This window comes from Asterias amurensis, chromosome 14 (assembly GCF_032118995.1).
Source record: "Asterias amurensis chromosome 14, ASM3211899v1".
In the NCBI taxonomy this organism is placed as follows: Eukaryota; Metazoa; Echinodermata; class Asteroidea; order Forcipulatida; family Asteriidae; genus Asterias; species Asterias amurensis.
Window position 1 is genome coordinate 2668194 of NC_092661.1, and position 16182 is coordinate 2684375.

At 40.6% G+C, this 16182-nt stretch overlaps 1 protein-coding gene across 3 annotated transcripts in view; it reads left to right on the top strand.

Moving 5' to 3' along the window:
* LOC139947086 (uncharacterized) overlaps nucleotides 1-16182 on the top strand; it is a 29552-nt gene that overhangs the window by 8474 nt on the left and 4896 nt on the right. For 2 of the 3 annotated variants that reach the window (XM_071944921.1, XM_071944922.1), the window contains exons 3-7: nucleotides 7746-8563; nucleotides 8883-9022; nucleotides 11929-12163; nucleotides 14602-15483; nucleotides 16009-16129. In XM_071944921.1, coding sequence (XP_071801022.1) covers nucleotides 7746-8563; nucleotides 8883-9022; nucleotides 11929-12163; nucleotides 14602-15483; nucleotides 16009-16129 — 2196 coding nt within the window. Of the gene's footprint in view, nucleotides 1-2543; nucleotides 2704-7745; nucleotides 8564-8882; nucleotides 9023-11928; nucleotides 12164-14601; nucleotides 15484-16008; nucleotides 16130-16182 lie in introns of those variants that run through there. The other variant, XM_071944923.1, reaches the window with a different exon arrangement.

Below are 16182 nucleotides of genomic sequence, written 5' to 3' on the forward strand. Positions count from 1 at the left end.
AACACATGGGACCAACGGCTTTACGTCCCGTACGAAGGACGAAGCAATGGTTATGTGTCTTGCTTAAGGACACAAGTGTCACGGCTGGGGATTCGAACCCACACTCTGCTGATCAGAAACACCAGAGTTTGAATTCGGTACTCTTAACCGCTCGCTGCTCTTAAACGCTCGGCCACGAAACTTCCACAAAATTCCTTATTTATAACACTCCTCTGCTGATAACCAAGGCAACAACCAAAATAGTAAACAAACCGTAGTATCGGTAGTGTTATCGCTTAGCGTTGGTGGAAACACAGTAGCTTTTGCTACTATCAGAACACTAAATCATTGACGTCATAACTTTCTCTGGCTTTGTGTGGAGGCCTTGGGAGAAGCACTCACACGTGACGTGACGTGACAGTATCCTGCACAGGGAAACAACTAGTTTTGCCCCTTTACTTTTCCTTTCAGTGTCTACATGTAGCAGGGGCTACAATACGTACATTACATGTATGTAATTAATTAGGGAATCAATGTGTGGTGAAGAGGTTTTCAACTAGTGGTTTAATCCCAACGAGGCCTGGGGCCGATTTCACAAAAATCTGGGATTGATCGTAGTTGCTAAGTAAAACGTGATGTCACAATACAAATCACTATGGTGATACTGAAAATTCGTCTTGCGATGAATTTTATTGCTTTGTGAAATCGGCCCCTGGTTCTTGATAATTTTATCGAAACGAAGTTGAGGTAAATTATAAAGAACCAGGCCTCGCATGTTTAAACCACTAGTTGAAAACCAATTCATTCAACACACTTTGATTCCCATTCATAAATACCTTTTCGGTCAAAAAAATCAGCACTTTTTGGTCAAAAAGTGAAATAAATGCAAAAATTATAATTGTTAAATGATTTCTTTCAACACAACACCCCTCCAGCTATGAAATGGTAAAGCCCTTGGCCGCCCTCTGGTAAACAACTCCTTATAAGGGAATGCTGTGCTCGTCGCGCGTATCGCGTGATGTGGCACAACTGTTTAAGCCATTGCTCTCGACCAATAGGAATGAAGAAACTGTCTTATAAGAACAGGTGCAAGGTCGCGTGTCATGCCCATGAATTAACACTTTTTACCGGTCATAAACAAAGGTTTATACACACCCACGTGACGCGCTCTCCACCAATAGGAATAGCGAAACTGTCTGAGGTATTTATGAATGTATAATAATGTAGGCCTAGACAGTGTTTGGATAGCTTTTTAGGTCACTGGTCTGCGGTCAGTCCATACAAAATACATTACCGCACTGGTAGTGTTATCTACTGTAAGCCAGAGGGTGTTTATTGGTGTCATTTTGACAACCTGTTGTAAATTTGGACACACTGCTTTTTCTGTCATTTACATTGCAAGTGACAAACTTGGACACTAAAAATTCCAATGTCTAGTGAATGTTACTGAAATGTTTTTGAAAAAGATGGGTCTTCAGGGTTGATTTGAAAGTGTTTAATGTCTGGATGGCTCTGATGGAATGTGGTAGACCGTTCCACACCTTCCCTGCAGCTACCTCGAAAGAACGAGATCCCCATGAATGATTTCCAGCGTACATGTAGGTGAAAGGCCACAAGCTCTATTTTTAGAATAGGCCTAAAAACAGACAAAAATTCCAGTTGGGGTCGCCAAAACGCACTCCTGGACAATTAGGACTATTCACTCACTGTACAATGTATTGTATGGACTAGTGCTAAATTACCAAACTGCACAGAGACATTGGGCATAGTATCATGGAGCTGGAGGTACATTATGTAGGTAAAAGGCCACAAGTACTTCAGCCCTATTTTTAGAAAAAAAAAAAAAAAAAAATCCAGTTGGGGTTGCCAGAACGCACTCCTGGATAATAAGAACTTTTCACTCACTGTACAATGTATTGCATGGACTAGTGCCAAATTACCATAATGCACAGAGACATTGTGCATACATGTAGTACCATTGAGGTACATTTAGGTAAAAGGCCACAAGTACTTCAGCCCTATTTTTAGAATGAAAAAAACAAAATTCCAGTTGGGGTCGCCAAAACGCACTCCTGGACAATTAGGACTAATTCACTCACTGTAAAATGTATTGGCATGGACTAGTGCCAAATTACCATACATAATGCACAGAGACATTGAGCAAAGGTTACCATTGAGGTACATAAGATAAAAGGCCACAAGTACTTCAGCCCTATTTTTAGAATCAAAAAATAAAATTCCAGTTCTAACATTTCTCTGCTAACATTCCTCTGCTGACAACCAAGGCAACAGCCAAAACAGTAAACAAACCCCTATATTCTGTAGTTGTTATTGCTTGGCGATGGTGGAAACACAATAACTTTTGCTACTATACAAAACCCTACCATTGACGTCATAACTTTCTCTGGCTTTTGTGTCGGAGGCCTTGAGAGAAGCACCCACACCTAACATGACGTAGTACATGTATCAAACAGGGAAGCTGCCATGAAAGGAAGTGCCAGTACACAATATATAGGGTCTGAGCTGGTAGGCCAGGCTCACACATGTAGTGCAGGGATCATGAACAATGAGTGAAAGTGGCACCTCTGTACAACTCTGAAAACTTTACAATCAGGATATTTTGTCGGACACTTGTTTTGAAAAATGAAGCTGCAGGATGGAAATAACAACTCTTTGCAAACTCGGCCACTGATGGGCTTTGGATATGATGAAGTTTTGCCTTCGGTATGTAATAATTTTCTTCCTCCATGATTGTACACACTTTTGTTTTAAAATAAATCTTTTACTACAGTTAAGGATTTGTGTTCTAAACTTTTACTACTGCTTGTGTAGTTTAGGGATAGGGTGAGGAGGGGGTGTGTCTGATAATTGCCACACAGGTGTCATGGATGTTTAAGGCATGGACACTTTTGGTAATTACCCAAAATAATTGTTAGCATAAAAAAACTTATTGGTAAAAGGGTTTAGGGAGTTGTTGATATTATAAAACATTGTGAGAAACGGCTTCCCGTGAAGTACATTGCAACGTAGTTTTCGAGAAAGAAGTACTTTTACGTTAAAGTATTTTAATTTGATTTAGAGACCTCAGAATTAGATTTTGAGGTCCCGAAATCAAGCATCTTTCGCAGGTTTGTCATTTCATGCATACATGTATGTTGAGATACAACAAGTGAGAAGACTGGTACCAAAGGTGTCTAGTGTCTTTAAGTTTCATATCCATAGGGGTTAAGACGCGTTGAACCCATCGTAAGTTAGGACAGGTTGCTCGTCCTATCGCGAGATTTCGTGAAATCGGCTGATGGGGGCATGGCATGCATGGAGGCAGCGGTGCTTTTAGTTTAAAAACATACCTGAAACAGGAATTGCATTATTTGCCTTAATTGACTAAATTAAAACAAGGAAATTACATCCATTTCAAAAAGGGTTCAGCAAAAAGAAGCTACATGTATGTCAACTGTCACTCACAATGATCACCTAGAAAACTGTGACTTGAATGAACTTTGTGTTGAGTAAAATTTCCTCAGTTGTTTTTCACGTTTGTTGTTTTGTTTTGTAACAAAAGAAGCGAAAGTACATTACTTGAGTACGGTCTCGTGACTTTCGTAAACATGATTGGAACTGAAAAGTTAACCAACATACGTTTGTTTTAGTTGCAACATTTGGTTGTACCTCTATGGTTGTACGGGAAGGGCTGCGTGGAGTTGCTTGAGCATGTATGTAGTGTATGCAATGCAATAGACCCTTCCCATGAAATATGTAAATTGCACGTAGCGCGTGCACACTATTGTTTTCGTTGGCAAAATGAGGAAACATCGCGCTGTTTTGTACACGGCTAACGGGTGTGTGACAAAGACGCGATTGCGCGTCTGCTTAGTGCACAACTCTATGGAGTTTGCCAACCAACAGGGTATGTACGCATGCTTGAATGTAATTAGCATATTTCATGGGAAGGGTCCATTAAACTATGTGATAAGTACGTATTAAGTGAAGTATTGCTCCAAAATGTGACTGGACACTGATGTTTCTGTGGATTGAAGGCACTGGGGTCGATTTCACAAAGAACTTAGAACTGCTCCTAGGAGATATTAAAAACTTTTAAGTTTTAAAGGAACACGTTGCCTTGGATCGGTCGAGTTGTCTTTGAAAAGCGTTTGTAACCGTTTTTTATAAAATGCATATGGGTAGAAAGATGCTGTAAAAGTAGAATACAATGATCCACACAAACATGCCTCGAAATTGCGTGGTTTTCCTTTTACCTCGTCGACTAACACGCCGGCCATTTATGGGGGTCAAAATTTTGACTCCCATAAATGGCCGACCATATTAGTTCGCACAGTAGAAGGAAAACCACGCATTTTCGAGGCAAACTTGTGTGGATCATTGTATTCTACTTTGAAAACATCTTTCCAACCATATGCATTTTATAAAAAACGGTTACAAACGCTTTTGTTTTGACCAACTCGTCCGATCCAAGGCAACGTGTTCCTTTAAAAGGCTAGTTCTAAGTTAGGACCAATAACTCGTCCTATAACTCCAGATAAGAATACTCTTTTGACTTAGTGAAATCCACCCCTGGACACTTTTGGTACAGTGTAAATGTCAAAGACCAGTATTCTCACTTGGTGTGCATAAAATAACATCTGAACAGTTGGACTCGATTGGTCATTAAAGTTGCATGCTAATAATGAAAGAAAAAACACTCTTGTTGCACAAATTTGCGTGCTTTCAGATTCTTAAAAAGGGCTTCAGGCCTGAAGTCTTTTATTATTCATATTGAATGAGTAACTACCACTTTCTCAAAAACTTTGTTACATGTATAGTTCAGAGGGGAATAAAGTGTCTTAACCGATCAACAGCTTTCTCTGTAGTGTTGCTCGTTACCAAGTAACTTTTGATGCTAACAATTGTTTGGAGTATTTACCAATAGTGTCCAGTGCCTTTAAGAATCGATCTGACTCACAGAGTTTAAACGCATGCGGCTGAATTAGTACTGTGTCTATGGTCTGAACATACCGGAGGTATGATCTCTTAAAGGAACATGTTGCCTTGGATCGGTCGAGTTGGTCTTTGAAAAGCGTCCTGTAACCTTTTGTTATAAAATTGATATGGTTAGAAAGATGTTGTAAAAGTGGAATACAATGATCTACACAAATATGCCTCTAAATTGCGTGGTTTTCGTTTTACCTCATCGACAAACACGGTCGGCCATCCATTTATGAGAGTCAAAACTTTGACTCCCATAAATGGCCGACTCAATTTTGAGTGATACTTGTGTGGATCATTATATTCTACTTTTAAAACATCTTTCTAACCATATGCATTTCATAACAAACGGTTTCAAACGCTTTTCATAGACCAACTCGTCCGATCCAAGGAAACGTGTTCCTTTAATTGTGTGAGTTGCTCGGTACAATGCTGCTCAGCTCAATCACCCGTTTCTTTGTCATCATTGTTTGATCAGCGGAAGTGGTTCAAAGGTCAGTATGGGACTTGGATAATGCAAGTTTATAGCGATGATGTCACTACATGTATGTATATATGAAGCACCAAATGCTTAGCGAGAGTTTTCCAAGTCCAGCTCACCAGCAAGGGGTTACCATTAAAATACTGTGCCAAAGCTTGTGACTGCTCCTCTGTTTGGCGCTTAGCAGCCTAGATTTAAGAAACTGCTCAGCTGTGGTTTTTTGTTGTGAACAGTTCTTGAAGTTTGGACCAATGTGGTGCTGAGTGGACGTCCAGTTTGTATTTAGCGATTGATAACGCAGGACCACAACTTCCTTGTTGTTTGCCGGTGACTTTTGGTAAGCGATGGTTTTTGATACCAATGATAGCAATTGTCATTGTTTGCACTTCTCTATTGTTGCCCTATGGTTAAATGCACTGGAGTGATTGGTAATTACTCAAAATAACTATTTAGCATACAAACTTTACTTGGTACTAATGAGCAATGGAGAGCTGTTGATAGTATGAAACATTATGAGGAACGGCTCCCTTTGGAGTAACATAGTTTTTGAGAAAGAGGTAATTTCTCACTCAAATATTGAACTTCAGGCCTGTTCCAAGCCTTTAAATAGGCATCCATGATAATACAAGGGAAATTTGTTCACCTTACTACATTTATGTACAGCAGTACATGTACATACTGTACAGTGACACAAAACATGTACATGTACGAGGGCCTACTGTAAGTGCAGGCCTATTGTCATTTTGTGCAGGCTCTGCAAATCTGCCCTTTGATGCCGTTTGAATCTGCCCTTTGATGCCTGTTGTGGTAGCCAGTCAGTGTGTGCAGCCAGTCAAGAGTGTCGTTTGTATTGTAGGTGCTCTGCTCCGCACACAACACACAACGCACCAGTGGTTGTGAGTGTATGACTACTGTACATGTAGTATGTACTGTGCCCAGTGTAGGGTATTCCCCGGTAACAGAGCGACTATTGCAAAAGTCAAACTTAAAACAACAATTTGGGTATTTTTTAACCTGACGGGCCAGCCTTTGAGAGCGTGTTTTAAACATGTTAAGACCAGCCCCAACCATGGATTCCAAAGCATCACATGCCCGGTTGAAATCGCTGACTTGGGATTTCCAGGGTTTGGATTTCTTGGGGGTGGATGTGTATAAAAGGGAGTGTTGTCCGAGTGTTTGAATGCAGATTCTCAAAACAGTCCGGTGGTGGTGGTGTGCACTGAAAATTAGTCTCTGTGTTGTTTATTTTTTGAGCATTTTGCATATCTACAAATATTTTTTCTTCTTCTCCATGGATGATAAAGAGGTACATAATTTATAAATGGAGACATCTTATTTACGTTTATATTGTTGTAACTGTGTCCCATTCCTATTATTTGTGCTAAGCAAAGAAATTTGTCAAACAGTATTTTATGCTTAGAGCATCTTTGTGTAAGTTTGCTCTGCAGTATTTTTTGTGCACTTCCATTAAAACCTTTATGAAATTAGGCTTTGCAGTATTTTCTGCTTCGAAGAGTTTCATGAAACTGGGCCCTGCAGTATGATATTTCTGTGAGACATTTTCCGCAAACAGTTTTTTAAGACTTCTTTTTTTGACTTCGCAGCATTGCTTTAAACCTATGGAAGGATTTAAAATTTATGTAATCCACTAGTACACTTACAGTGCAGTCAATGGCAGTAGCTTTTCTACACTTGTGTGGCATGATTTTCCAGTGACCGATGCAACTTTGCAAATCCATTATGAAAAACATGTCGTGTGCCGTCAAACATTATTGAAACACAATTCTTTTCAGCTGTCTTGAGCTCAATTTTTTTTTCATTCTTTAAATGCAACATGAGGAGAAGTTTATTAGCTCATCCACACTGATTGAAAGGGAAGTTCAATGGTTGTGTACATTTGTTTTCCTTTGGGGAAATGATTGAACTTTATTCCTGCATGGAGGAAGGAAATGCTTCAAACGTTGCAGTATAGACCTTTCTGAGTTTCTTCTTTTTGTTCACCTTGTTAACCCCAGTTGTCAGAACTCGGGAAGTCTCCTGAATTCTGACAATCTACCTCGCCGCGGTAGTAGAATATAAAGCAAGACAAGTTTTCAAAAGAACAAATTTACCTGTCAAGTAGATACACACATGGTGTTACCGCAAACCAAATTGATTTTGAGAATGATGTGTCACCATGCTTTGCCTCAAATCCCATGAACCTTGTTACAGTTACCGATGTGCCAGTGCAACGCCTGAGCCTGCAGTGTTTAAATAAACTCACGTTTTAATTTCCTGTGTTTTTGAAATTTATATCTTCCAGGAATACATTCTGTCTCTTTGTGATCGTGGAACAGCGCCTTCAAAGACCATGGGTCGACCGCAAGACAGAATGACGATCACTGAACGGCTTCCTTGCGGATTCGGCGACCTCCTGCACGGGCATCTCGACAAGATCTCGACAGAGACTAATACGAGAATCGAGCGCGTCGGCAGAACGGACGAACTAATTCTAAACGGAGACGAAACGCGTATTGCTTTGGCGTTATCACTTATCGAGAATGAGTGTAGTAAATTACGGCAGGAGCAGAGTCAGAACTCATACGGGATGATACAAAGAACATTGTCTAAGGATGACACACCCCGAAACAGACTTCAGGACGAGGGAAACAATGTATACATTCCTTCATTTGAAACGGATTCACAGAACAGAACTCTAGAGGTGCGGACAAACAAACCAACCGAGCCAACGAGTAACCAATCGGAGAGGACTCATGAGGAACCTGTTAAACTCATCGCTCACAGTATTAACGTCCCAGCCTCGGACATCCAACCTCTAAATACCCAACGTCAAGACCAGAAAAACAATAGCCTCGTCAGCAGTATGCAGAAACTGGGGTACCCAAAGGAGCAAGTAGATATTATTTTGAGACAGTTGGGCCCTGATGCTGATCACAACGACGTCTTGTGGGCTCTGGTGAACCAGAACTCCTCGAAGACGGAGTTTGCCGATGTTGTCGATACCAAAGAGGAGGCTGAGATCAGAAGAGACATGAGTGACGGAATTCCTTCAGAGGAGACTGCGGACGATTCGGACAATCTCAGACCAATTATTATCGACGGAAGCAATGTGGCGATGAGGTAAGGATAAGAACAAAACTTTGCCAAGTGAAAAAGATTGCAAATTTAAAGTTATTTTCAAATCATGCATTTTAGGAAATGGTTTCAATTTCAAATCAAGTCGACAATTTTTTAAGGAAGCAACATGACGACAAAATAGGGAGGCAATTAAAACTTCTCTAAATGAAAAGTTGACAAAAAAAGGCCAGAAATGTTTTGAATACAATAGTTTTGGCTTGAATGAAACAGATTAAAACAACTGCACTTAACTCTATAAACTGGTAGTATTACTTGTTGGTTTTGTTAGAACATAATAGAAACATTTTTATTTCTGTTTCAGTTTTGGTAATAAGGTGGTTTTTGCCTGCAAGGGTATCGAAGTCGCTGTGAAGTGGTTTTGCGACAGGGGTCACAAAAAGATTCACGTCTTTGTTCCCAATTGGCGGAAAGAAGCGTCGAAACCAGAGACCCCAATTACAGGTAAGAACATTTGTTTGTTTGTTTGTTGAAGGGCCTTTTGACCTTTCTCTGTGACATTTGATACTCTTTATCATTAGCTGTGCTCAGATCAATGCAAAGAGGACAATATTTGAAATCTGTGCTGGGCGGCACATTGTATTTTGCTCAGAGTGCTGGGCAAAAGATATGAGTCCTGCGCAGGCCCGCCCAGCACCGCCCACCGTGGCTACAACACCGTACATGAAGCACCACGTAATGGGTTACAAGGTGCTGTGGCGCACATTCAAACCAGGAACACCTGGGTCAACCCCTTACGTAAACAATGCAAAACATTTCCTACTGAAAATAATGGACATTTTTTATGGTACTTGACCTTCGGCCAAGTTTCCTCACTTTAGGTTGTAATAACTCTTGGGGCCAGTGTGTGATACTAACTAAATAATGAAATACATTTCCTACTGAAAAACAATGGACATTTTGTTTATGACTTGGCGTTCGGCGAAGTTTCCCTTGGTCTACTTGGTCTAATAACTCTTGGGGCCGGTGTGGGACACCACCAAGTATTAACCAGTACAAACTGTGCTACTTAAAGACCCATGACATCATTCGGTGAAATCGGAGGAGACGGGCTCAAGTTACTTAACTTGTTGACAGACATAAATGGGCTTGGTAGGCAAAGGGAAGGAAACAGTACAGGAACTGTAGAGCACTGTATTTCCGAACGTGTAGATAGTGACAGCTCACTTCCATAGTGTTTCCGAGGTGATGCAAAGAAGGATGATGTAACGTCATGGAATGCAATTCCAGGTTTAAAGTTTTTTTTTGTGAGAGAGTAGGCCTATATTTTTTACATGTTTTAATGGGCAAGGTTAATGAAGAAAAGGTAATTTTGGGATAAAACTGATTTAACAAAGCAAATAAAAAATAAAAAAAATACTATCATTCTGACAGCATAGTTGAAGGATACATCTAGTTGAAAAACAGCAATTGAAGTGTAAAATTGATAAACGATACCCCAAATCAAATATTTATTTTGATTGCCAAATGAAATTCCAACTAAATAAAATTGAGCTCATATACTGTTTTAAAACCTTTGCATGCTAAGCAGAAGTGAGCAAGATACCAGTCACACATAGTAGGCCTGGTACTTTATGGAGGCAACAATGGCAATTGCCTCCATGCCCCCTGGTCATTGCATTGGTGCCCTTAAAATGCTCCAGTAGAAATTTACAATTTCCACATAGGGCGCCCTCTTATTTTGTTTTAAAAAAATCATCCAGGCGTACAAGAAGGAATATCTATAGGTAAGGGAGGGAGCCCATTTGAAGCTTGTGTGATCATCTCCAGAAGTACTGATGATCTGTTCATACATTTTTGTTTTGAATGAGGTGTTTTACCGAACCAGGATTTTGCAAAGTGTGTGTTGACAAACGAGTCACACCTTACACAAAAATATTTTTTTCCTGTAATATATGAGTCGCATTTTTATTACCAAGCGTTACCCAACACCCAGATGGGCGTCTTTATCCCCATGTAAAATGTGTTTATAAATTTGAGCAATCATTGTTGGCTTGCAGAATTTTTGTTTTGTTCTTAGCATACCCAGTCATTTTTTTTTTTAGACATCCATGTTTTTTGTCCCGTGAGTCACATTTAAACATAATACCCAGTGTTGCCAAGCACCCAAATGGGTGTTTAATGACTCATAAGAGGTATGTGTACATAGTCTGATAGTGGGTGTTTGCTCAGTGGCACCCAGTGTGGGTGTGGGTTTAAAGCGTTGCCAAACTTTTCAAATCCCCTTTCATTTTGGATAGTAGGGGGAAGCCCTTTTGTTATACCCCAGGCCTCTGCAAATGGTAGTTAATCCCTCTTTGGTGACTCTTCGTCACCCCTCTGTACCCAAATGGGCATAAAATAAGTCGACAAGCTACCTGTCATCATGATTGTAACAAGCCTGTAGCCACCCCCACAGAACCCAGTTGGTTGCAAAATACATTCTTTTCTTTCATCACAATACATCACCCCATGGAGGAAGCACCCACTCCAGTACCCATAAACCCGAATGGGCGTATATTTTACATACTTTCTTTTCATTCAGTGCACCCAGTCTGTACCCAAACTGGTGCAAAATTAGTATTTTTTTTTGCTTTCATCCGATAAGTTCATTCCACCTCCACCATGTATGATTTTTAACGACCCACCAAACATCTACCCTCAAAACAACTTTTTGTTTATGTGTTGAGCTGGCAGGAAAGGAAGTTGTGTATCGAGAACAATTGAAACCGTTTTGTATGAAAGCAGATTAGTCAATGATCAAGGCTTTCTTTTGTTCCTTCTATACCCCCCCCCCCCCTCCCTGGCCCCCCTGTGGTGAGATTAACAATAGGCGAAGATTGAATTAACAGCTAGGGAAATTCCCCTGATGTCACTGAGTGTGGAACATCTAGCAATCTTTGAATACTGTAGTGTTGACATCAGGGCCCAATTTCATAAAGCCTGTAAGCACGAAAATGGGCTAAGCATGAAAGTTCTTCCTTGATAAAAACAGGATTTTACCAACCAGATTTCCACATGATTTTTAGGATAACCAAACAACAGCTGAATACCAGTAACAAGCGATATGCAAAAAATGGAAATTTGGTTGGTAAGCCTGTTTTTATCAGGGAAGAAATCTCATGCTAAGCAAATGTTTGTGCTTATAAGCTTGATGAAGTTGGGCTAGTCTTCGCACCTGCTGTTACTCAACAGTATGCATAAAATAACAAATCTGTGAGAACTTGAGCTCAATTGGTCATCAGAGTTGCTCGTTACCAAGTAGGTTTTTATGCTATACAATTTAATTGAGTAATTGCCAATAGTGTCCACTGCCTTTAATTAGTAAAAATGTGAAATATAAACTTAGCTCTCTGATGTACTCTTTACAGACCAAGACATCCTGACCAGATTGGAGCAACAGAAATTCCTAACGTGGACGCCCTCTCGTCGTAGCGGCGGGCGACGCATTGTCTGCTACGACGATCGCTACATCCTTCGCACTGCCGTAGAAGAGGACGGAATTATCGTCTCCAACGACAACTTCCGAGACATTCAGAACGAGAAACCAGAGTGGAGGAAAGTTATCGAGGAACGGCTGTTGATGTACGCCTTTGTGAGTGACAGGTAAGGCAAACACAAGAGGGCTTTTTAAATTTTTACTTGGCCGCGGAGTAATATGATTTACAATATTTATAAACAAGGCCCAATTCTTGGGCTGCTTTTAAGCAGATTATTATGCTTCTAAGCAACTTTCTGGTTAGCAAAAATACATTTGGCGAGATACGAGTCACATTTACATGTACATGTAGGGCCTCATTCTATATTTATAGTACACATTGTACATGTAATGGAGTAAAGCAAAACTAACAATAGTAACAATCTAAGCGAGATCATGTATAAATAGAGTAGGGGCTGTTTTGATTTTAAGCAGAAATTCAAACATATAAACTAAAGCTCGATAACAAACAAATTACAAACCGACAGACTGAGACACGCAAAGAAAAGGAGAGACAAACATTGGAGTTACAAATAGCTGCACTTCCATGAGATACCTAATATAGATCAGAGATAATACAACAAGTTTATAATAAGCAAAAAGATGGCAGAAACGTTCAAGCAAAAGCGATACTAAATCCAGTAAGAGATTAAGAGGTAAACATGATGGAACTACTTAAGTAGGAGGGGAAGCAAGATCGATGCATGTTTGGAAGATGAGGTCATGTTTGAAAGATTACTTCAAAAAGTAACTCACAAACAAGCTCATAATATAAAAAGTACATGTAAGTTGACCACAGTCTAGCCAGGACGTACTAAATCTCTTATTTCAAGAGGAATGAAACTAGACAAACAAACCACAAAAATGTTGCATTTTTATGGCCAGATTCATGCTCTGTATACAGAGTGTAGTGATAACCCAGAACAAAGAAAATTGTGGCGGCGCCTCAAATGAAAACTAAACAAAGATAGTTGAGTAGGGTTTCGTAAGGGGATGCCCCTGTCCCAACACTATCTGAAACCATGAGTACCCTGGGCCTGCCAAACAATGGCACTTTTGTTGTCTCCTATTGATGTTTGATGATTGTTGTCAGGTATCTTTAGTTGTGCTCTGAACTTCCTTGTTTCGGATAGCCCCTGGTGTGTTCAGTGTAGGCCAGGCAGAACTGTGATTTGAAAAGGAAAACTGTTTTTTTTTTTGTTTTTTTTTAAACCTCCCTGTAAGAAATGACAGGGACGGTGTTATGCTAAACCTTTGTGTCTTGGTCAATGAGGTTGTGTTTCAATTCAAGTAGTTGAAGGAACATCATGGAATTGGTTTTGCTAACAAAATAGTTGCTGGCAGTGTAAGCACTTCATGTAATCCACCATCCATGCATAAACTGACAAACCTGTAGAAGTTTGAGATCGATCGGCCATCTGGGTCACGAGAGAACAGTGAAAAACCGAAAAACAAAATGGATAAAATGCTCACTGAGCGATAAACTCCAGACATGAAATTTTGTTATTTATTTCTCATCAAATATGACATTTCAGACCGAAATATTTCAAAGGATGTTTTCTACTATCAACATCATTAGACCGTGTAAGTTTTTATGCATAAATCTGATCTTCACGACTTTTATTTCTTACCAGTTCTGTATCGTGCCTTTAAGAAAAAAACAAATATTTTATGCCTATGGTACAGACATGAAAGACATACAATGTGTACACTACCATGTTACAGACATCAAAGCCATAGGTACATGTACACAACAGCCCATCACTTCCTCAATACATGTACGTGTAGGTTAAAGGTCAGAGCATCGAAAGCGTCCCAAATCCTGGAAAGTCAACAACTTGGCAAAACACCAGATAAGAACTTGGACAGGAAATGGTATCATTTTCTATCCCCGAAAATGACTTAATACTGAACTTGTGAAATAATTTGGGAAATTTCCCCCCTAAAAATCTGAAACTACATGGATTTTTCAATGGTTACATAATTAAACAGAGGTCCGTTTTTTTTTTTTAATTTAATTTCCTCAGGGTGAAAATCAAGATTTGTCAGGTTTTTTTTAAAGTGCAAGTTCCTTTTTTAGATGTTTAGATGACCAATTTAAACGAGGTCACACAGTTGACGGAAGGTCATTCTGAGATGGATTGTATAAATCACAGGAAATTACAAAGTGCTGAAGGGAGTGAAGTGAAGAATTGCCAAACAAACTACAGCTGAAAATAACTTGAGGGATGTATCAATTCTTAAGTTTACCCCTAAAATCTTACTGACCCTTTTGGCATGCCTGATCAAGTTTTGAAACCCTTAAATGTACGTAGGCCTATTATACAGGGCTGGAATTAGGTATGTATACATACATAGATAAACATTGCCGTAGCTAATTTTACTGTAAGCCCAAACAACAATTGCTCATCACCGGGCCAAGCTTACCATTCTGGTATAGCGTACGAAGGGGAGGAAGTATATAATGTATTAAGGTTACCTTTGCCCAAATTTGCCTGACAAATTTAGAGTTTAGCAAGTACAAATTTAAAGTCAGTATTTTTATGTTTTTATTTGATTGTTTCAGGTTCATGCCCCCCGATGACCCTCTCGGTAGATACGGCCCTAGCCTGGACAACTTCCTCCGCATGAAACCAACAATGCCAGACCACCTTCCCCAGGCTTGCCCATACGGCAAGAAGTGCACCTACGGCAACAAGTGCAAGTATTACCACTCGGACCGCCCAAACCGACCAATGAAATCCATCAGCGAGACCTTGAAAGAGCACGACAAAAAGCGCAAGGAGGCAGCGAAACTGAACAATGAGCGCAGCAACAGCCCGAGATTTACCGCCGCATCCACGGCACCCATCCCTGGTTACCGGCCCCCGGAGGAGGTGACCACCACACCCGACTGGCAAACCGCCCCGCTACCCGGAGCAAACACGCAATGGAGCCCCCAGCGCAAGAGCGTCGTCTCCGATTCAATCACGTCGCTGGTATCGACAAAGTCTAGCTCCCCGCATCATTCATATGCAAAAGAACCAACGCCCCAAGCACCCTACCAAAGGGACGAGGTATATTTGGGACAAGACCAACAGCGGTATCATCAGAACATAGGAGGACATCAGTCCCTTAGTCAGGTGTCTCCACGGCATCTTAACACCCCGCCATTAGGGAGGGCGGGACATACCTCACCGTTACCCAACTACCCGTCAAACTCTCAGAGAGCCAACCAGCAAGGCATGTTCACAGTGCCGCTCCAAAGTTACTTCACTCCCAATCAGCCGGAGAGGGGGTACGCGCAGTTTGAGGAATCACACAACAGCAATAGATTGTCCATGCCAGCAACTATATACGGGTCGGGTGAATCACTGGGTGTTAATCCCTCTGGGATCAATGTTGAGAGGCGACCGTCTCATGAGCTAGTTTCAGGTTTCCAGAGGCTCGGCATGCAAGATCCTCAAAGGTAAGTCTCACAGTACAGGGAATGACTTCTCAAGATTTTATTATAAGCTACTAAAAAAACAAAACATTTTCTACTCAATATTAGCATTCTGTGTGCACAAAACAAGTTCAGTCTTAAAAGGTTTGCTGTACAAACTCGCTGGACAAGACCATCCCCAGGCCTGATACATGTGTACTTCACAGTGGCAATAAAGGCGATTGCCTCCATGCCCCTTGGTCATTGCCTTGGTGCTCTTGAGCCCTTTACCAATGAGAAAACGCCTTGGTGCCCTTGCCCCTTCAAAAACGAAGCATACAGGCCTGAAATTGTATAGCTACTAGAATAAAAACCACCATTTTCTACTCAATATTTTAGTATTCTGTGTACAAGTTGAAGTTGAAGTTTATTTATTAGTTTTACAAGTTCAATCTGAATAAGTTTGCTATGCAAACTTGCTGGTCAAGACCAACCCCCCAAAATGTACCCGAGTGTTATTTAAAACGTGACCGATCTTACAAATTCTGATTTTTTTTTTTTTTTCTATAGTGGAATGCAGTTGCCGCAGGAGCCCCAACATAGCTTCAATAATTACAGGCAACCTCAGTACCACAGTGGGGAGCAGTTCCTAGGGCGGATGCAGCAGCCATCCCACCCTGCCGACAACCAGGTAGGTCTTAAAACCTGTCTCCCTTCCTTTGAATCAATCGTTGTCCAAGACTT